Below are 22,951 nucleotides of genomic sequence, written 5' to 3' on the forward strand. Positions count from 1 at the left end.
ATAAACCTGTAAACATGCCATACAAACTTCATAAACCTCTAAACATGCCATACAAACTTCATAAACCTGTAAACATGCCATACAAACTTCATAAACCTGTAAACATGCCATACAAACTTCATAAACCTCTAAACATGCCATACAAACTTCATAAACCTCTAAACATGCCATACAAACTTCATAACCTGCATGGCCATGTACGGAAGGAGAGTTTTCCTGGCCTAAAGAATAACACTAGAGGACAGGGTAATATCTGCACCATGTTTATTACCCCATTCCATTTGTCATTGTATTCATTTCCTTTCTCCAGAGCTGACCTTACAACATGGCAAAGTTGCTATAGTGACGGGAGGCACCAGGGGAATTGGCTATGAGACCTCAAGACACATGGCCAGCCTGGGGGCACATGTTATCAAAGGTAGGCCTACATAAAGACGCCATACTGTACACCATAGGCCTACCAATGTGAATGTGTTATAAAGTCCAACAGTACCATGAACTGATTAATATACTTAGTTAATTTAATGTCTTAATTATATGTTTAATTCCCACGGACAGAAATATTTAGTAGGCAAATGATTTCTTCAGGGCAGGTTTTTAATGATCTGTTCAGATAGGCAGCTTGTCCTGGAGTGTATGTGGGTAGTTGTGTGTTGTGGAATTTAGCAATGTGTGCATATAGGCCTGCTGTGGCAAGGGACTGTGTTTGTGTGTGTGTCTGGATGTGCGTGTGGGTATGCGTCTCTCGCTCTCTCTTTCGCTCTGAGTGTTTACTGGGTGTGTTTACTTAGGAAATTAATTAGATCAGTCTCCTCTCTTCTCCTCCCCTCCTTTCTTCTCCCTTCTCTCTCCCTCTCTAGCTGGACAGAATGAGCTGGAGGGTGTGTCTGCTGTGAAGAGGATTTGTGAGGAGAACAGAGAGGCCAAAGGTAACACACACAGTCCACACAGTCCTGTTTGCTTTCGTGCGTCCATGGCTCTTGATATTACTGACTGGAGTGTGAATGAACACACCTTTTTGCAGGTAGAAATCAGCTCCTAGTTAAAAAGCAGAATGACTGTTAAGAACTGGAGCTGTGCCTCTGCTCAAGTGCGTCACGTCAGTTAGAAGTAGAGACGGCGTCATTGAAATAGATTTCCTCTCTGGAACTGTTGCATGATCTATTTCTCTTTGTGAAGATTAAGAGGTATGGCATTGAGGGGTGTTAGGGAGTGGGGGCGGGGGCGGGGGCGGGGGCGGGGGAGAGAAGCGTGACGGTGCTCTGAATGACGGGGGTGAGTTGGGAGATGAAGGAAGTGGGGGGAGGTGAGGGTCATGTAGCTCTGTCCTCTGAATGACAATGTGCCGATGGGGCGATGAGGTGGGGGTAGGGAGGGGTGTGTGTGAGCGTGTGTCTGAATGACAATGTAACGGAAGCGTCATTAGTATGTGAGGCAGGTGCTTCTCACCAAACGTCCTCTGGCTCTTCGTGTGTGTGTTTGTCTGTGTGTACGGAGGATAGGAGACAGCGCAGGAGAGAGGAGAGGAGAAGAAAGAGTACACGCCCAACGGGCCAATGGATGTCAAGCCTGCCCTCAATAGCCCGCCTTCCTGGGTATAATACCGGGGCTCACATCTATTTCCTCAATTCAGTACCACTCTTCAGCGAGCCCAAATCCCCTGATGGTGATGGGCCAAAATGAGTTATACCTCATTACCTCCTTCAGGGAACAGTAGTTAAATTCATAACTGTACATTCCCTTTCAGTCGGTCAGTCAGTATAATATACTATGGGGACATAAATCACACCCCAAGCCGCCTCAGAGGGTGCCAGACTAGGAGGCCCACAGCAGCCCAAGCACACACAGGTTTCACCGGCTCCAAAAAGGGGTTACAGAAGTCACCTTTTCCCCTAATACTTACCCTTAGAAGCCTGGACTGTCAGAGCCCCATACAGGGAACCAGAACCTACTGCAACTTGGCTATGCACACTGACACGCTGCCACTGCAGCCCAAGTCCATAGATCCAACGGTTCCATGAAAAATACATATCTTGCGAGCCTGAAATGTCAGAATTCATACAAGGAACCCAGAACAACAGAACACCTGTCGTGACTTGGTAAAGTGCACACGCTCACTGCATAGCATCGACCAGAGTCGATGAACCACAGGAGCCCAAGGCTCAAACCCACAGGTAACTGTCGTAACCTTGATAAATGCGCAACCTGCACACTAAGAATCAAATCAAATGTATTTATATAGCACTTCTTACATCAGCTGATATCTCAAAGTGCTGTATAGAAACCCAGCCTAAAACTCCAAACAGCAAGCAATGCAGGTGTAGAAGCACGGTGGCTAGGAAAAACTCCCTAGAAAGGCCAAAACCTAGGAAGAAACCTAGAGAGGAACCAGGCTATGAGGGGTGGCCAGTCCTCTTCTGGCTGTGCCGGGTGGAGATTATAACAGAACATGGCCAAGATGTTCAAATGTTCATAAATGACCAGCATGGTCAAATAATAATAATCATAGTGGTTGTCGAGGGTGCAACAGGTCAGCACCTCAGGAGTAAATGTCGATCATTGAGTGTATCTCTACCGCTCCTGCTGTCTCTAGAGAGTTGAAAACAGCAGGTCTGGGACAGGTAGCACGTCCGGTGAACAGGTCAGGGTTCCATAGCCGCAGGCAGAACAGTTGAAACTGGAGCAGCAGCACAGCCAGGTGGACTGGGGACAGCAAGGAGTCTTCATGCCAGGTAGTCCTGAGGCATGGTCCTAGGGCTCAGGTCCCCCGAGAGAGAGAAAGAAAGAAAGAGAATTAGAGAGAGCATACTTAAATTCACACAGGACACTGGAGAAATACTCCAGATATAACAGACTGACCCTAGCCCCCCGACACATAAACTACTGCAGCATAAATACTGGAGGCTGAGACAGGAGGGGTCAGGAGACACTGTGGCCCCATCCGATGATACCCCCAGACAGGGCCAAACAGGCAGGATCTAACCCCCCCCACTTTGCCAAAGCACAGCCCCCACACCACTAGAGGGATATCATCAACCACCAACTTACCATCCTGAGACAAGGCCGAGTATAGCCCACAAAGATCTCCGCCACGGCACAACCCAAGGGGGGGTGCCAACCCAGACAGGAAGACCACGTCAGTGACTCAACCTACTCAAGTGATGCACCCCTCCTAGGGACGGCATGGAAGAGCACCAGTAAGCCAGTGACTCGGCCCCTGTAATAGGGTTAGAGGCAGAGAATCCCAGAACACTATAAGCAATTATGTCTAAGGAATAAAACCTCACAAAGGCATTTTTCGGGAACCACAACTCGCTGCAGCATAGACATCTCCAATCTTTATGCCCCTGAACAATGCCCAAGAAGCCTCCACACCCCTAGTGGAGTGAGCACGCACACCACTAGGCAACCCTTGTCCTTTGCTGACATATGCCAGGGAGATAGCCTCCACACTCCAATGAGAAAGACCTACCCCGAGCTAGATAGCGAAACAAACAAAAAGCTGGTCACAAACGCGGATATCCTTGGTCCTAAAGCGCGCACTGGACAAAAAGTGAGCAGCGGACTCAGGCCATGCAACCTTCGTTGTTTACTGGAAGCTAACGGTGGAGGTGAGACAGGGAACATCTCGAAAGCCAGGGACCTGTAAGACACACAGTATATATATGTACAACCCTCTAGTAGAGGGTGCACGCATTGACTGTATAGTCATAATCACATTTGATGGTAAACCCCTAGCTGTCAAATTCAACCTTTCAGAGGCCAAACCCCCAGATCCATATTTGCGGTCGTGGGTGACATATTTTCCTGTGCGCCTGGGACAATAGATCCCGATGACACAGAACCCTCCACGTGGCCCCGCCCAACTGGCGGATGATCTCCGATGCAAAAACGATGCAAAAAGATCTACATCAGCCCTGCCAAACCGGTCCCAGGGGGTGCACCCACGTTGAGAGATCCGGGAGGATACGTTGCCGTGAGTGACAGGAAATATGCTCTGCTCCATACAAGCAGATAACAGGCAAGGTTTAGGAGAGAGGGAGACCGCTTTCCCCCCTGCCTGTTGATGTACGCCAACACCAAGGAACCTTGGGTAGAAACAATGTGCTTTCGTGGTACTGCCATTCTGATACCCGGCTCACAATGGGTTTGGGGACTTCGGCAACCAGTAACTTTCCCCCATTGACCGAGCCACTTGGAAACACTGTTGCCACAGTAAATGGTCGGGAAGGAGGGCCCCGAGAACACGCCCCCTCTCCAGCTAGGGTCACGAGGTCTCCTCCTTCCCCTGCCCTGCTGAATAATCAGCTTCCATCCCGCTCTTCGGGTAGGAGCGTTGGGCCAGTAACCAAGCTTTCAGTTGAATGCATTCATTGGTACTGACTAGGTATCCCCCTTTCCTTTCTTCTTTGACCCAGCATGGTGTCTGTTCCAAGACGCTCAAAGCTGCTCAGAAACACCCAAATGGTCAAAAACCGTCCTTGAAGCCGCCCCCTGGCCAGGGGCAACCTGCCTCTGACCTGGAGTGGCAGCACTCGACTCCAATACCATCATTAAGTTTGCCGACAATACGACAGACACTGACTATGATGACACAGCCTATAGGGAGGAAGTCAGAGACCTGGCAGTGTGGTGCCAGAACAACAACCTCTCCATCTATTTCAGCAAGACAATGGAGCTGATCATGGACTACAGGAAACAGAGGGCCGAGCACGCCCCCATTCACATCTACGGGCTGTAGTGGAGTGAGTCAAAAGCTTCAAGGTCCTCGGTGTCCACGTCACTAAGGATCTATCATGGTGACACACACCAGCACAGTCGTGAACATGGCCTCTCAGGAGGCTGAAAATATTTAACATGGGCCCTCAGATCCTCAAAAAGTTATAAAGCTGCACCATTGAGAGCATTTTGACTGGCTGCATCACTGCTTGGTATGGCAACTGCTTTGCATCTGATCGCAAGGCTCTACAGAGGGTAGTGCGTACATCCCAGTACATCACTGTGGCCAAGCTCCCTGCCGTCTATGACCTTTATACCAGGCGGTGTCAGAGGAAGGCCTTAGAAATTGTCAAAGACTCCAGCCACCAAAGTCATAGACTGTTCTCTCTGCTACCACATGGCAGGTGGTACCGATGCACTAAGTCTGAAACAAACAGGACCCAGAATTGCTTCTGCCTCCAAGCAATAAGACTGCTAAATTGTTTGTTAAATAGTTAACCAAACAGCTACCCAGACTATCTGCATTGCCCCATTTGGAATAACTTTTTTGACTCATCACATATGCTGCTGCTACTGTTTATTATCTGTCACCTTATTCCCAGTTATATGTACATACAGTGTCTAACTCAATTACCGTGTACCTCTGCACATCGACTCAGCACTGGTACACCATATACAGTCTCAAGAAAAAGTATTTGAACCCTTTGGAATTATCTGGATTTCTGCATACATTGGTCATAAAATGTTATCTGATCTTCATCTAAGTCACAACAACAGACAAACACAGTCTGCTTAAATGTTCTTGTCTCCATTGAATGCATCATTTAAACATTCACAGTGTAGGTTGGAAAAAATATGTGAACCCTTAGGCTAATGACCTCTCCAAATGCTAATTGGAGACAGGAGTCAGCTAACCAATCATTGAGACAAGATTGGAGATGTTGGTTAGAGCTGCCCTGCCCTATAAATAACACTCATAAAATTTGAGTTTGCTATTCACAAGAAGCATTGCCTGATTTTAACTATGCCTCGAACAAAAGAGATCTCAGAAGATTAAGAATTGTTGACTTGCATAACGCTGGAAAGGGTTACAAATGTATCTCCAAAAGCCTTGATGTTCATCAGTCCATGGTAAGATAAATTGTCTGTAAATGGAGAAAGTTCAGCACTGTTGCTACTCTCCCTAGGAGTGGCCGTCCAGCAAAGATGACTTTAAGAGCACAGCAGAGAATGCTCAATGAGTTTAGGAAGAATCCTAGAGTGTCAGCTAAAGACTTACAGAAATCTCTGGAACATGCTAATATCTCTGTTGACGAGTCCACAATACGTTATTCACTAAACAAGAATGGTGTTCATGGGAGGACACCACGGAAGAAGCCACTGCTGTCCAAAAAAAACATTGCTGCATGTCTGAAGTTCGCAAAAGAGCATCTGGATGTTCCACAGTGCTACTGGCAAAATATTCTGTGGACAGATGAAACTAAAGTTGAGTTGTTTGGATGGAACAAATCAACTCTATGTGTGGAGAAAAAAGGCACAGCACACCAACATCAAAACCTCATCCCAACTGTAAAGTATGGTGAAGGGAGCATCATGGTTTGGATCTGCTTTGCTGCCTCAGAGCATGGACAGCTTGCTATCATCGATGGAAAAATGAATTCCCAAGTTTATCAAGACATTTTGCAGGAGAATGTAAGGCTATATGTCCGCCAATTGAAGGTCAACAGAAGTTGGGTGATGCAACAGGACAACGATCCAAAACACAGAAGTAAATCAACAACAGAATGGCTTCAACAGAAGAAAATACGCCTTCTGTAGTGGCCCAGTCAGAGTCCTGACCTCAACCCGATTGAGATGCTGTGGCATGACCTCAAAAGAGTGGTTCACATCAGACATCCCAAGAATATTGCTGAACTGAAACAGTTTTGTAAAGAGGAATGGTCCAATATTCCTCCTGACCGTTGTGCAGGTCTGATCCACAACTACAGAAAACGTTTGGTTGAGGATATTGCTGCCAAAGGAGGGTCAACCAGTTATTAAATCCAAGGGTTCACATACTTTTTCCAGCCTGCACTGTTAATGTTTACACGGTTTAGCGTATAATTGTTTGTGTTATTAGTTTAAGCAGATGGTGTTTGTCTATTGTAGACTTAGATGAAGATCAAATCAAATTTTATGACCAATTTATATAGAAGTCCAGATGATTCCAAAGGGTCCACATACTTTTCTTGCCACTGTATATATATACTCATTGTGTTTTATTATTCTGTTATTTCACTTTTTTCTTTCTCTCTGCATTGTTGGGAAGGGCCCGTAAGTAAGCATGTGACAAATTAAATTTGATTTGAAACTCTGTTGCGGGGAGAAGACGGCCAATCCACCCCCAGGTGATTTGTCACCCTACGATATAGCTCCATCAAAGGTGCATTAACCACTAATGGTTCACTCTGCCCCGCCGAATCCAAAGCTGGGAATGTAGGCTGCCCTGGACTGATGTAATCCGATTGACACTCTGAAATCCCTCCAGAGCCAACCAGGGATACTATATCATCCCGGAATCCGGACTCTGAACACTGCCAGAGAAACCGGAATGAGCCTCACACGGCTGGGATGACACCCCTATCCAACCACCACTGCCACTCTCTCCCAGCTTCAGACAACCCCATTATCAAGGTCACTTCACCGGAAGACCCTTCACCAGCAGCCCCAATCTTTCTTACTAATTCAGCCCGACGCCCAATGAAAGTTGAGCCCAGACGGAGACAATGGTCACACGAATTGATCCGAGCCAAAGCCTCCTGAGCATGTTTCCACCCCAGGCAAACAGGACAGCACTCGTGGGTATCTTTCATTTTCATTGTGAAACCACATGCCCAAGGGCACGGTAGAAGGTTCAAACTCGGATGGTTAGTCTTTTTTTGAACTTACTCTTACCACTGGCCATCTTACTCAAGCAAGGAAGCACTGGCTACACAAGCAGATAAGAAAGTAGTGGGTTTTTGGCAAACACAAATCCTACCCAAGCAAGAAAGCATTAGTTACACAAACAGAGCAGAAAGTAGTTAGCTTTTAGAAACCACAAAAATGTATACCAAGACCCAAAACTCACAACATCTAGGGGGGCGAGTACTCTCTCCCCACTAACAGACACTTTAGTCAGTGCCGAATCTCGTAGTCTTCGTGTGCTTGAAAAGTTTGTAAATTGCGTGACACATTCTTCCTTCAGGCGAGCTGAAAAGCAAAGAATTTAGGAAATGGATGCTTCTGAGGCCGGGCTTGGCATCCCTTGGGCCGTAGATTGGTCGGTGACTCCCCATAGTATTGTATACAGAGTCATCGACTGAAAGGGAACAGTGTGTTAACCAGTGATGTAATGGAGGATAAATGTAAGTAAACACAGCACTGAATAGTGAAAAGTGTTTAACCACCTATTAGCGTTTTTTTGTATTAACGTTTAATTATTTGCCTACTATCATCTTGATAGGTGCCCAGAATTTACCCACCTTCTTTTGTGAGTCATGACTCGACACTATATTAAAAACTTCTTATGGATCACAACATCCAGTGAAATTGCAAAGCGTGAAATTCCCCAAAAATTATTTGAAATATTTAACTTTCATACATTCACAAGTGCAATTCACCAAATTAAAGCGTAACTTCTTGTTAATCTAGCCACCGTGTCAGATTTCAAAAAGGCTTTACGGCAAAAACAAACCACACGATTATCTGAGGACAGCACCCCATCAAACAAACACATGACAATCATATTTCAACCCGCCAGGCGCAACACAAACCTCAGAAATAATGATATAATTCATGCCTTACCTTTGAAGAGCTTCTTCTGTTGGCACTCCAATATGTCCCATAAACATCACAAATGGTCCTTTTGTTCAATTAATTCCTTCGTTATATCTCCAAAATGTCCATTCATTTGGCGCGTTTGATTCAGAAAAACACCGGTTCCAACTCGCCCAGCATGACTACAAAATATCGAATAAGTTACCTGTAAACGTTGTCCAAACATTTCAAACAACTTTCCTAATCCAACGTTAGGTATTTTAAAACGTAAATAATCGCTAAAATTTAAGAGGAGATAAACTGCGTTCAATAGCGGATAAAATGAAAATGGAGCGAGCTTCAGGTCACGCGCCCCAACCAAAACAGTCCACTTCGCTATCCACCCAGAAAGGAAATGGCTACTTCTTCATTTCTCAAAAGAAAAACATCAACCAATTTCTAAAGACTGACATCTAGTGGAAGCTATAGGAACTGCAAGCATATTTCTGTTAAAACGGGCTTGCCATAGAAAACCAATTGAAAACAGATTGACCTCAAAAACAAATCCCTGGATGGATTGTGCTCGGGGTTTCATCTGCCAAATCAGTTCTGTTATACTCACAGACATTATTCAAACAGTTTTATAAACTTCAGAGTGTTTTCTATCCAAATCTACTAATAATATGCATATCCTAGCTTCTGGGCCTGAGTAGCAGGCAATTTACTTTGGGCACACGCATCCGGATGTGAAAATACCGCCCCCTATCCCAGAGAGGTTAAATGTAATACTGCAGTAGCTAGGCTACATTTGATAGACAGTAGTGTATTAACAGTGCATTTGGTATAGACTGTAGCAGTGGTGCAGTAGTGTATTGGGTTAGAGTGGAGTAGCCCTGGGTACATTAACAGAATGAAAAGCTTGTAGGTGTAAAATGTGCTTGTCTCTCTGGCATGGAGCCCAGATCCTCGTTGTAATTATCACAGGTAGAAAAGGTGGAGTGGAAGGGAGAGATGAAGAGGAGGGGAGGAAAGGATAGGAGGAAAGGAGTGGAGTGTGCCCTAAATGCCCAATTGTTGAGAGGAAAATAGCAAAGCACATGTACACCAAATGCTTCTTATGTTTTGCCAGAGCCAATCAAAACACCACCGGTTTATAGCAAAATCTGCACATACTCAGACAGACAGGATGACAGGTTGGGGACATGGGGACAGAGAGGGACAGAAAGGCAGGCAGGCATTCAGACAGGGGCAAAGCTAGCTATAAGCACACAGGGTTAGGGATGGAATTTGGCATTAGTTAAATTATTCTCATATCAGTATCAAACCCTGGCTTAGCCTGTGTATGAAACACACAAACACAAACAGTCCTCACACGCACACAGCCAGAGGACTAGGGCTTTTCAAGCTGTACATTTTGGTTTCACCCTGGGTAAACTAATGCTAGTGTGAAACAAGGGTAAGCTAGCCCTAGGCTACTTTTAACCCAGGATAAGTTTAGCCCTGGACTAAAAATCATCCATTGTGAAAGGCTATTTTTGACTGTGAAAGTCACACACAACAGAACACATTCAGAGCAGAGGTCCTACAGCAGGTCCTGCCAGCGCTGCTGCAGAATACTTACCGTATGAGATGTTAGGAGGAGGTATTGTTATCATGTAGTATAATGTGTTTGAAGCTAGCAGCAGTTTGTGTTCTCTATTAGAGAAGAGTCTACTGTAGGAGATTAATACATTGATGCTGCTTTGATTTTCCACTACAGACACAGTTAGCAGAAAAACATTTTTTTACAAGAGTGCTGATTATGCTGTGTGTGTTTGTTTGTTTGTGCTCAAATGATCTGCCTATAGGACCTTCTACCCGTATGTGTGTATTTACAGATGTAGGATCTTAATTTGAGCCAGTTTGCTACAGCAGGAGATTAATCCTGCAGCAACAAGTAATGGGAATTATCCATTAAATGGATTATAATTAATAGAGATTTTTGTAAGGGTTGATACATTTTTGGTAAGGGAAAACCAAATCGGAAATTTCTAAGTGGAAATTACAAACTTCAGAAGCCTTTTTAAACCTCAACTACACTATACATTTAAAATGTTCTGTATTGCAGGAAAGTTCTCCTGCAACAGGGTAATCATACTGTGTATTGTATTTAAATGACTGGTGTGTGTGTGTGTGTGTTTTGTGTTTTCAGTGGAGTTTGAGCAGTTGGATCTGGCATCTTTGCAGTCAGTCAGGCAATCTGTCCAGAATATCAAGAGATGGGGCCTACCGCTGCACATCTTAGTCAACAATGGTGAGTGACACACAATCAACCAATCAACCTGCCGACCTATACGCTTGATATGAGACTTAAATTCTTAAATGAACTGTGTCTTAACTATTTGTGTTTGTGCACGCGTGCAGCGGCGGTCATGTTGGTCCCTGAGGGTCGTACAGAGGAGGGCTTTGAGCATCACTTCAGGGTCAACTACCTAGGTCACTTCCTGTTGGCCTTGCTGCTGTTAGACACATTAAAGCATTCTGGGAAACGCGGTTCCTGCTCACGTGTTGTCGCCCTTTCCTCGTCAGCTCATGGTGCTGGAGAGATACGACTAGACAGCCTGCTAAACAGGTACACACACACACTAGTGGGGCACGGGTGAGCTGTTTGTTCACCTGCACCCGCCCGCAATTACTAATAACCCATCCGCAACCGCCCGACTATATGTGATAAAGTAAACATCTGAGGCCTGCACCCGTCCCTAACCCACTAATATAGAAAATGCGCTGCAGGCAGAGAAGGTATAACGATTTTTTTGGACTATCTTTTTGCCTGATTGTAGATATGTTTCTGCTTATAATTTCTGATGTTTTGGTAGGCTATTCGTTAACCAACTTGTCTATTTAAAAAAAAAAATGTAACCTTTATTTAAAAAGGCAAGTCAGTTAAGAACAAATTCTTATTTTCAATGACGGCCTAGGAACAGTGGGTTAACTGCCTCGTTCAGGGGCAGAACGACAGATTTTTACCTTATCAGCTCGAGGATTCGATCTGGCAACTTTTCGGTTACTAGTCCAACGCTCTAACCACTAAACTACCCGCCGCCCCGTCTATAATTAGATATATGCAGCTTCTCTTCACTCATTATGTTGCCCTAGAAGACTAAATAAATAAATAAACCCTTGGTCACCAGAATGTCATAAATTGATAGAATGAATGCTTCAGTCAAGTTGACATCGGTAAAGTTTTCTCTGTCATCCCTGCTTCTTTCAGGGCGCAAAGACATTTAGGGACCGGGAAGAAATCATCACAATCATTACACATAACATAGCCTGCTATCATCCTATTTTACCACTTCACCAAATCTATCCCAAACATGACTTTTCCGGCCCTCCCGTCTCTTTATTTTCCACTCCATTTTGCAGCTTTTCTCTTACTGAATTAAACTCCGACATTGTCCTTTTTGTTTCAGTGGATTGACATTAACTTTTTCTGCCCGTTCCCAAATGCATTTGGCGATTGGTGTGTAGGCTATTTGGCGTGCATACAGTTAGGCCCTAAAGCTTAGGCTTATGCACTAATACCAGATAGCCTAAAATAATGATAGAAAAACCTATAGATAAAATTGCACAATAATGATATATTTATAGAATTTTTAAAGTAGTGTTTTCTCTATATTCAATCCAGCCACCCTTCATCCACATAATATTTCATGACCCTAAACCCACCCACCCAGCGGATATGACCGTGGGGACTACGGGTTATGAGTCAACCCATGCATCACATACACTCTCCTCTCCTAATTTCCTCCCACTCCAGACCCTTTTTCAACATCTCCCCCCTCTCTTTCTGTCTTTAGGCAGTGTTATTCGGCCCATGCGGCGTATTGCCAGAGTAAGCTGGCACTACTGTTATTTTCCTCCCACCTGCAACAGAGGCTGGATAGAGGAGGGTTTCCAGTGAGCTCATGTGCAGTGGACCCTGGGATGGTCGACACGTAACTCTACTGCCACCTCTTCCCCTCCGCCTGCCTCGCACAGACAGCCAGGGTACACACACACACACACACACACACACACACACACACACACACACACACACACACTCACACACTCACACACACACACTCACACAAACAGTGCTAATCGAGTATTGTCAATTCCACAGTAACAGAATGATGCTGAGACTCAGATTTTTCACTTTATACATTTATGCCAAACAAAAACCAATGATTGTGAAATTAAACAAACCTACAACTCTATGCACAAGGACTCCTTATAACAATTTCCACTGAACATTTTATATAAACACATTTACTGAACAGTGCAGATGCAACGTTTGGTAACATAATGACAGTTTGTGTTGTTTTGTGATGTCATTCTGTGACCAAACTTTGCATCTGCACTGACCTTCATGTAAATGTGTTTTTGGAAACTGTTCTGTGGAATTGTTAAAAGTCATCATTGTGCATGGAGTTATATGGCTACCATTGAATTTCCCGTATCTGACTACTGTCAGAGTTTTCAGAATAAATCACAACGATTTATTCAAGAAGTTAATTACAGAATAAGTATCTTAAAATGTGTCATGTAGCATTTCAGTACCATACTGACTTGTAAACTATATTTAGGCAGAGAGAGAGAGAGAGAGAGAGAGAGAGAGAAAGAGAGAGAGGTGAAGGGAAAGAGATGAAGAGGGAAAACTTGCCCTCTTCATCTCTACGGCCCAAAGATGAGAATGTTCAGAATCTCCATAAGATATGCATGAATCAATGTCCCATGACTCTGTCTTTTACAGTTGAGGCATTTAGCAGACACTCTTATCCAGAGTTACTTACAGTTGAGGCATTTAGCAGACACTCTTATCCAGAGTTACTTACAGTTGAGGCATTTAGCAGACACTCTTATCCAGAGTTACTTACAGTTGAGGCATTTAGCAGACACTCTTATCCAGAGTTACTTACAGTTGAGGCATTTAGCAGACACTCTTATCCAGAGTTACTTACAGTTGGGAGTGCATACAGCCTTCCCTGTAGCTCAGTTGGTAGAGCATGGTGTTTGCAACGCCAGGGTTGTGGGTTCGATTCCCACGGGGGGCCAGCACAGAAAAAAAAAATGTATGAAATGTATGCATTCACTACTGTAAGTCGCTCTGGATACGAGCGTCTGCTAAAATGTAAATGTACATTTTGGTACTTTTTCATACTGGTCCTCCATGGGAATCGAACCCACAATCCTGGTGTTGCAAGCGCCATGCTCTACCAACACACACAGACACACACGCACGCACACATACACACACTCACACACACAGACACACAGACACAAGCACAAAATTAAATGTTAAAACATTTGCTTGTTGCTAAGTAAATAGTTGTTCATTTCATTGGGGTTATTTTTGATTGTGTTGCATATCTTAAAGCATTGGCCTGGAGGCCCTGTGTGTGTCTGGAGGATGGGATGGAAGGAGACAGCCCTGTGTGTGTCTGGAGGATGGGATGGAAGGAGACAGCCCTGTGTGTGTCTGGAGGATGGGATGGAAGGGGAAAGCCCTGTGTGTGTCTGGAGGATGGGATGGAAGGAGACAGCCCTGTGTGTGTCTGGAGGATGGGATGGAAGGAGACAGCCCTGTGTGTGTCTGGAGGATGGGATGGAAGGAGACAGCCCTGTGTGTGTCTGGAGGATGGGATGGAAGGAGACAGCCCTGTGTGTGTCTGGAGGATGGGATGGAAGGGGAAAGCCCTGTGTGTGTCTGGAGGATGGGATGGAAGGAGACAGCCCTGTGTGTGTCTGGAGGATGGGATGGAAGGAGACAGCCCTGTGTGTGTCTGGAGGATGGGATGGAAGGAGACAGCCCTGTGTGTGTCTGGAGGATGGGATGGAAGGAGACAGCCCTGTGTGTGTCTGGAGGATGGGATGGAAGGAGACAGCCCTGTGTGTGTCTGGAGGATGGGATGGAAGGGGAAAGCCCTGTGTGTGTCTGGAGGATGGGATGGAAGGAGACAGCCCTGTGTGTGTCTGGAGGATGGGATGGAAGGAGACAGCCCTGTGTGTGTCTGGAGGATGGGATGGAAGGAGACAGCCCTGTGTGTGTCTGGAGGATGGGATGGAAGGAGACAGCCCTGTGTGTGTCTGGAGGATGGGATGGAAGGGGAAAGCCCTGTGTGTGTCTGGAGGATGGGATGGAAGGAGACAGCCCTGTGTGTGTCTGGAGGATGGGATGGAAGGAGACAGCCCTGTGTGTGTCTGGAGGATGGGATGGAAGGAGACAGCCCTGTGTGTGTCTGGAGGATGGGATGGAAGGAGACAGCCCTGTGTGTGTCTGGAGGATGGGATGGAAGGGGAAAGCCCTGTGTGTGTCTGGAGGATGGGATGGAAGGGGAAAGCCCTGTGTGTGTCTGGAGGATGGGATGGAAGGAGACAGCCCTGTGTGTGTCTGGAGGATGGGATGGAAGGAGACAGCCCTGTGTGTGTCTGGAGGATGGGATGGAAGGAGACAGCCCTGTGTGTGTCTGGAGGATGGGATGGAAGGAGACAGCCCTGTGTGTGTCTGGAGGATGGGATGGAAGGAGACAGCCCTGTGTGTGCTGGGTGGGTGTTAGAGAGTGTAATCACTACAGGCAGTTGCCTAAGTAAATTACTTTTAGGGAGCCTCTGCCGTGCAGCTACAAGTGCACCATTAATAACAGGCTCCTCAGCGCTATCACATTAATATACACACACACACACACACACACACACACACTGTTTACCAGAGTCTCATGTAGAAATAGGTTGAAGTAAGTCTCATGTAGAAATAGGTTGAAAAGTCATGTTGTTGTAGAAATACTGTAGGCTTTTGTTGTTAGGCTGTAGATCTAGCTGTATCTTTATGCCAGTGAAGCTCTGCTGGTTGTGAGTGTTTATATAACAGCCACTGTGTGTGCGTGCCTGGGTGCGTGCGTTATGTATAACAGTCTGACAGTTTGTGTTGTGCCCCCAGAGCCCGTCCCAGGGAGCGTCCACGGTCCTCTACACTGCTCTGTCTCCGTCTCTGGAGGGGGAGGGAGGAGCCTGCTGGAGCAATGGGCGCACAGAGATGACATCACCAAACACCTACGACCCCCAGCTCCATCGCGGCCTCTGGGACTCCAGCTGCAGACAAGTTGGCCTGCAGGAACAGCACCAACCATGACCCCTGACCTTCAACCCCTGACCCCCAACATGGGACTGGATGGCTGAGACCCAACACTTAGTCTGTCTGACTGGCGTTGTCTTTGTTTTGACAATCTCCTCACCACCAGACTGTGATTGGACTGATGATGACCATGACTAGACTTTGATTGGTTAGTGAAGAGTTAAGTCCCTTCCCATGCTGTTCAAATGAATGTGCTAATGGAAATGAAGCAACCTTCTCCCTCTGGCACTGTGAACATATACACACACACACACACACACACACACACACACACACACACACACACACACTATGTTAAGAGTATTTATAGTGCTGCTATGAGTGTCTGTAGCGCCACTATGAGTGTTAATAGTGACCTTATAAGTGTTCATAGCAACCTTATGACTGTTGGTTCACAGATCAGATCTTCCAGAACAGAAAGCACCTTCCCTCCATGGGAGAACTTAGTTTTGTCATAAACAAGTGTCATCAGTATGTGTGTGTGTGTACTTGTCATCAGTGTGTGTGTGCGTATTATGATATTAGGAGCATCTGGTGTTCTGATCCATCTGTGAAGCATATACTGACCCCTGCCTGAGTGGAGGGTCCAGGACCAATGAACAAGCCAGCATGGTAACATCAGTAAATCACAGCCTGAAACTGATATTTTCAGTTCTTGTGAAAGCAAAGGCTGTTTTGTGGAATTCTCACCAAAGCTGCTGGTTTCCTCTCCAGGGGGCAGAAATCATCTGAGAGAAGGTCTTTAGATTGTGTCCCGCCTCCTGGGCTCTGAGTCACACACACACACCTGTTTCATGGTATTTCTCTTTTACTGTTAGAGCTGAGCGATGGTTTATCAATATGCACATATCACCTCTCTCAAGTCCAGTTGTTGTGTGTGTTTCTGTGCACAGTATGTGTATTTGTGTGTGCGCTGTTTGTGTGTTTCTTCCAGTCATTAGTTTGTATGCATCCATAAAAAGGCAGCACAACTGAAACCAGTACTGATATTTGTGGCAGAGGGAGAGAAAGACAGTGAGCAAAGGAAAAGGAGACAGAGAGATTCTTCCTCTGTGGTGTTTCATCTTCTCTCTCTGCTGCTACCTCGTTCGGCCTTGCTCCCAGTGCATTCATTGTGGGAGGGAGATATCCCAGTGAAAATTCAGCAACATTAAGACAAAGACAAACAGTCACTCACACAGAGGCGGACTGTGACCAAAAATGGGCCCTGTCATTTCTAACACACTGGCCATTTTGTTCCTTGAGGCCCTCATTATTAGCCAGATGATTATCATTTTGAGTAAAAACCTAAGTTAGACAGGCCCAGTTAGCTGGACCAGCCCATCTGGCAAGTCTGCCCCTGTGAACACACACACACACACACACACACACTTTGCAACTATTTAGCATGTTAGTTAACCCTTCCCCTAAACTTAACCCTTTAACCTAACTCCTAACCTTAACCCCTAGCCTAGCTAATGTTAGCAACCTAGCCACCTAGCTAACATTAGCCACAACAAATTTGAATTGTCAACATATCATACGAATTGTAATTCGTAACATATCATACAAAAGGGATGATTGACATCCACAAATGAATACATACCATACGTAATATATCATATTCATCTGAGTGTCCTGGATTTTTGTTTACTATGTTACGTCCAAACCATACCCAATGTGATCTACAGTGCCTTGCAAAAGTATTCATCCCCCTAGGCGTTTTTCCTATTTTGTTGCATTATAACCTGTAATTTAAATAGATTTGTATTTGTATTTCATGTAATGGACATACACAAAATAGTCCAAATTGGTGAAGTGAAATGAAAAAAATAACTTGTTTAAAAAATATATAATATAAAAACAGAAAAGTGGTGCGTGCATATGTATTCACCCCCTTTGCTATGAAGCCCCTAAATAAGATCTGGTGCAACCAATTACCTTCAGAAGTCACATAATTAATTAAATAAGTCCACCTGTGTGCAATCTAAGTGGCACATGATCTGTCACATGATCTCACTATATATACACCTGTTCTGAAAGGCCCCAGAGTCTGCAACACCACTAAGCAAGGGGCACCACAAAGCAAGCGGCACCATGAAGACCAAGGAGCTCTCCAGACAGGTCAGGGACAAAGTTGTGGAGAAGTACAGATCAGGGTTGGGTTATAAAATAATATCTGAAATTTTGAACATCCCACGGAGCACCATTAAATCCATTATTAATAAATGGAAAGATTATGGCACCACAACAAACCTGCCAAGAGAGGGCCACTCACCAACACTCATGGACCAGGCAAGGAGGGCATTAATCAGAGAGGCAACAAAGAGACCAAAGATAACCCTGAAGGAACTGCAAAGCTCCACAGTGGAGATTGGAGTATCTGTCCATAGAACCACTTTAAGCCGTACACTCCACAGAGCTCTTCTTTACGGAATAGTGGCCAAAAAAAAGCCATGGTTTAAAGAAAAAAGAAGCTAAAAAGGCATGTGGAAGACTCCCGAAACATATGGAAGAAGGTACTCTGGTCAGATGAGACTAAAATGTAGCTTTTTGGCCATCAAGGAAAACGCTATGTCTGGCGCAAACCCTACACCTCATCACCCTGCGAAAACCATCCCCACAATGAAGCGTGGTGGTAGCAGCATCATGTTGTGGGGATGTTTTTCATCAGCAGGGACTGGGAAACTGGTCAGAATTGAAAGAATGATGGATGTCACTAAATACAGGGAAATCCTTGAGGGAAACCTGTCTCAGTCTTCCAGAGATTTGAGACTGGGACGGAGGTTCACCTTCCAGCAGGACAATGACCCTAAGCATACTGCTAAAGCAACACTCAAGTGGTTTAAGGGGAAACATTTAAATGTCTTGGAATGGCCTAGTCAAAGCCCAGACCTCAATCCAATTGAGAATCTGTGGTATGACTTAAAGATTGCTGTACACCAGCGGAACCCATCCAACTTGAAGGAGCTGGAGCAGTTTTGACTTGAAAAATGGGCAAAAATCCCAGTGGCTAGACGTGCCAAGCTTATAGATACATACCCCAAGAGACTTGCAGCTGTAATGGGCAAAAATCCCAGTGGCTAGATGTGCCAAGCTTATAGAGACATACCCCAAGAGACTTGTAGCTGTAATGGGCAAAAATCCCAGTGGCTAGATGTGCCAAGCTTATAGAGACATACCCCAAGAGACTTGCAGCTGTAATTGCTGCAAAAGGTGGCTTTTTTTGGGGGGGGGGGGGTAGTGAATAGTTATGCACTCTCAAGTTTGCAGTTTTTTTGTCTTATTTCTGGTTTGTTTCAAGATAAAAATATTATGCATCTTCAAAGTAGTACGCATCTTCAAAGTAGTACGCATGTTGTGTAAATCAAATGATACAACCCCCCCCAAAATCTATTTTAATTCCAGGTTGTAAGGCAACAAAATAGGAAAAATGCCAAGGGTGAATACTTTCGCAAGTAATTGTATCTACCACCAGTGCTCAGATTTTAATTTCTATAACACATACGCCCACAGAGACTAGTAAATCAGGACGGGGGATAACTACCGACTCTGTGTGTAACCTTCCTTTAGTTTAAGCTCTCATTCTGCTACTGAGCACAGGGTTCATGAGGTGTGTGAGTGTGTTACTGTAGCTGTCAGACTGGATGCTGTTTGGGCTGGTTATTATGGGTAGGGTTTTGGTTTTAAAAACAGACCTTTACTGGCACATCCAGTTTTCAGAATAGAAAGTGTGTGTTTGAAGTAATTAGTAAATAAAGACACTATATAACCATCACCATGACAGGTTTGAATTCCAGCCTGTCGACATCCAGAGACTGCTACAGGAGAACAGACAAGATACAGATAATATTGATTTGCGATGTGCAAAGTATATTTTGCTGTGCTGTGCCCGAACTCCCTCAGATATAGAATTTGATTGTGAATTTCCATGTAGAGTTGAACTATAGTTAAATTGTGAACTGTCTTGTCTTGTTATTGTCATGTTTCTGTAAAAACCTTTGTTAGCTGTTTGAGCAATATGAAGACATCTAGCGCTTATACCTCTGGAGGAGAAAGACTTCACTATGAAGACTGTTATATGGAGACTATGGTTAGTTTCAATATGGAGGTCATTGTGTCAATATGAACAGTGTGCTTATGTTGTTGTGACGTTCTCCACCTCTTTTTCTACCAGGCAAAAGCCTCAATAAACATTATTGTGCCACTGAAATGACTGTGTCCACTAGGAGACACCAGTTAGACCTCACACTCAAACCCTTGTCATAGTCTTATGTTGCACCTACCTCAACATTTCCATGAATAGTTTTATTATGGTACTGAATGTATCCAGAGTATTGTCAGATTTCGTTATTGACAAATCAACGATGTAATGTTTGGATTCAGTCTTGTGTCAGGTGAACTGTTGCGTCCTCATCTTTGGTCTGATAATTTCCCCATAATCTCCAAAGTGTTCTCTTTCAATTGCTAACATGGTCATGCATGTTTTATAATTTACCCTTTCCATATAGGCCAATTGTCATGAGTGTAGAGGGGTAATGGGTTTAAAATGGGTAACTATAGTGAGATCTCTTACTGCTATTAGCATATTGAGAGCTGTTAATAGCTATTCATCATAGTTAGTCTCCTAGTGGTTCTCATACCAGAGTATTGGCAGCAGTCATTACGCTGCCCTCAGACACACACACAGTCATTACCTTTCCCCTCTAATTAACAACCATTTCCCCTCTGCCGTCAACAATACCCAATGCCACATTCAAAATCACTAGAGCCACTCCATCTCAATGACACAGACTGCTGGTGTGTGTTGGCAGCAGAGGGAAGAAACTGAAAGTGGTAGAGGACATCTGTGACGCGAGCAGCCACACATTCAAGCTCGCACGCACACACACTTACAATCCCGTTCCCTCCTGCTATGAGTCATCTCTCTCCCATATAAGCTGCTTCCTCCAAATGCTCCAATTAGACAACAACAAATATGTTCTAAAAGAATGACAGAATAAAATGGAAGAGAATGAGAAAGAACTCAGTGTGGAGGAACAGCACACAGCAGGAGTCACATTTCTCATTATTAATTCAGTAACTGATCGTTTCATTAGCTGATTCATCCTATTGTATATGTCCCAGCAGAGCCAGTGGTGTAAAGCCTCCAACATATTGGATAGGCCAGATCTTCTCCTAGAAATACTAACAATACTGACTGACAAAACGCAAATTACATTTCAAAAAGTAATTTCAGGTTTACAGCAGAGTGTGTGTGTGTGCTTGCGTGGAGGAACATTATCAGACATCGCTATTCCACCTTGGCAATGGGAGACAGAGTCTATTTAAGAGTCAGTCTCTCTCTCTCTCTCTCTCTCTCTCTCTCTCTCTCTCTCTCTCTCTCTCTCTCTCTCTCTCTCTCTCTCTCTCTCTCTCTCTCTCTCTCTCTCTCTCTCTCTCTCTCTCCATGTCTGAAGCATGACGGCCCCCGGGGCATATGGTTCCCTCTGCCCACTCATTCCTGCTGCGTCATACCGCCATCCTCTCTTTAAACCACTCCTCTCTCCATTTTCCCAATCTTCTCCACTCTGCATTCCTTCCACCCCCTCTTTCACCTGCACATCGTTATGTTCTCTCCATACTCACGCATGTGTGTGTGCCAGGCATCAACTGGGCTTTGGCACGTCTTGAAGACCTGCTGAAATGTCTCTTTCTGATCTGAGCTCTTAATAATAATCTTTCTCAATGGCACGCAGGTCCGCACACACACACACGTACATACACACCTGTCTGTTTAACAGTCTCACCCATAGCCACAGGAAGTAGGGGATCTGACGGTGCTGCAGCACCCCCTGAAAAATCTGAATAAATACAAAAAATATAAAAATAAGTAAGTGTTCTTTTCACAAAAGTAGTGCACCCACCCCCTGCAATGGTCTTACCAAGAGACAAGCACTGGAGAAGTGGCTTCGCTGAAAACACATCAGTGGGCAAAACCACCCTCATTACACAGGCATAAATACACACATGCACACACATCGCCCCTGTCTCCTTCGTTTCACCCATGACAGCATCAAGACACTCCATTTCAGATTGAATGGAGAGACAGTCCTCCTGAGAGGCGGGGGAGGAGAGAGGGAAGGGGGGGTCAGAGATACAGTATGTAATGGGTTTCGCTGTAGTGGAGTGGGGGGAGATGGGGTGGAGTGGGCGGAGATGGGGGTCCTCCATTAACACACATGTATGTGCGCACACACACCACTTTCCACTATCAGCCCCACTGCTGAAGGGCAATATACACACCCACACAAGATTCATCAAATGTTTTTATCTTGGAAAATTGCTTGTTTGTGAACAGTCTATGAAAACAGAGTCTGTGGGGAGTCTTGACCTTCACACTTCTCGCTGCTTACCAGGCTTTCCTGTAGCCTATTTCAGGGATTCAGGGATGGCTGCACATGATGGTCGCTGTCCACAGTCCTCTGGTTCTGAAATGTCAGATCACAGGATTCTGATCCCGCTGTCTGTGGTGCTGAATGTCAGATTGCCATTGATAGTTGTTAGTTTCTTTACTTTAGCGCCTTTCCAAGGTGGCTTCCAGCGACATTTTGTTTTAATATTTTTTTTCAAATCCTTTCAAAATCATGTTTCAATACACATATTGCTATCACAGCCTCGGTTACAGATTCCTGCTGTTATTTCTCACTAGTGTAAAACTGTAAAAGGGAGCCATATTGAAGCCGCCATTACTCCATAGTCTTCCTGGTAAGTCACTTTACATGTCTGCTAATTCTGCTGTGGTACTGAGGGAATCATCTCTCTAGACTGCACCCTATAAGATGAATGTATCACACACTCATGCATGAATGTCATAATATATAGTGCTATAGATGGTTTAAGCAGACAGCATCTATGGGTCATCATGACGGTCCGTGTTATATCTGTCTCTACTGTCCCTCTGTTGTCACTGTGGATCAGTGGATCTGCTGCTGTCTGACACAGACACACACACAGGATATAACATAGGCTGTTTATGCCACGGGCCTCAGCTTTTTTTAGCCTGCTGGCTACGAGCTGCCACCCTGATGGATGTGAGCGCTGCCACCCTGATGGATGTGAGCGCTGCCACCCTGATGGATGTGAGCGCTGCCACCCTGATGGATGTGAGCGCTGCCACCCTGATGGATGTGAGCGCTGCCACCCTGATGGATGTGAGAGATGCCACCCTGATGGATGTGAGCGCTGCCACCCTGATGGATGTGAGCGCTGCCACCCTGATGGATGTGAGCGCTGCCACCCTGATGGATGTGAGCGCTGCCACCCTGATGGATGTGAGCG

General features: G+C 45.1%; 1 protein-coding gene across 1 annotated transcript in view; it reads left to right on the forward strand.

The window, feature by feature from the left end:
- LOC115161041 (dehydrogenase/reductase SDR family member on chromosome X-like) overlaps nt 1-16,629 on the forward strand; it is a 33,388-nt gene extending 16,759 nt beyond the window's left edge. The window contains exons 2-7 of the mRNA XM_029711722.1: nt 311-418; nt 861-929; nt 10,688-10,789; nt 10,900-11,107; nt 12,336-12,525; nt 15,458-16,629. Of these exons, the coding sequence (XP_029567582.1) occupies nt 388-418; nt 861-929; nt 10,688-10,789; nt 10,900-11,107; nt 12,336-12,477 (552 nt within the window). The 5' untranslated portion in view covers nt 311-387 and the 3' untranslated portion in view covers nt 12,478-12,525; nt 15,458-16,629. The remainder of the gene's footprint in view (nt 1-310; nt 419-860; nt 930-10,687; nt 10,790-10,899; nt 11,108-12,335; nt 12,526-15,457) is intronic.
- Nucleotides 16,630-22,951: the final 6,322 nt, after the last annotated feature.

This window comes from Salmo trutta, chromosome 24, assembly GCF_901001165.1.
Source record: "Salmo trutta chromosome 24, fSalTru1.1, whole genome shotgun sequence".
Lineage (NCBI taxonomy): Eukaryota > Metazoa > Chordata > Actinopteri > Salmoniformes > Salmonidae > Salmo > Salmo trutta.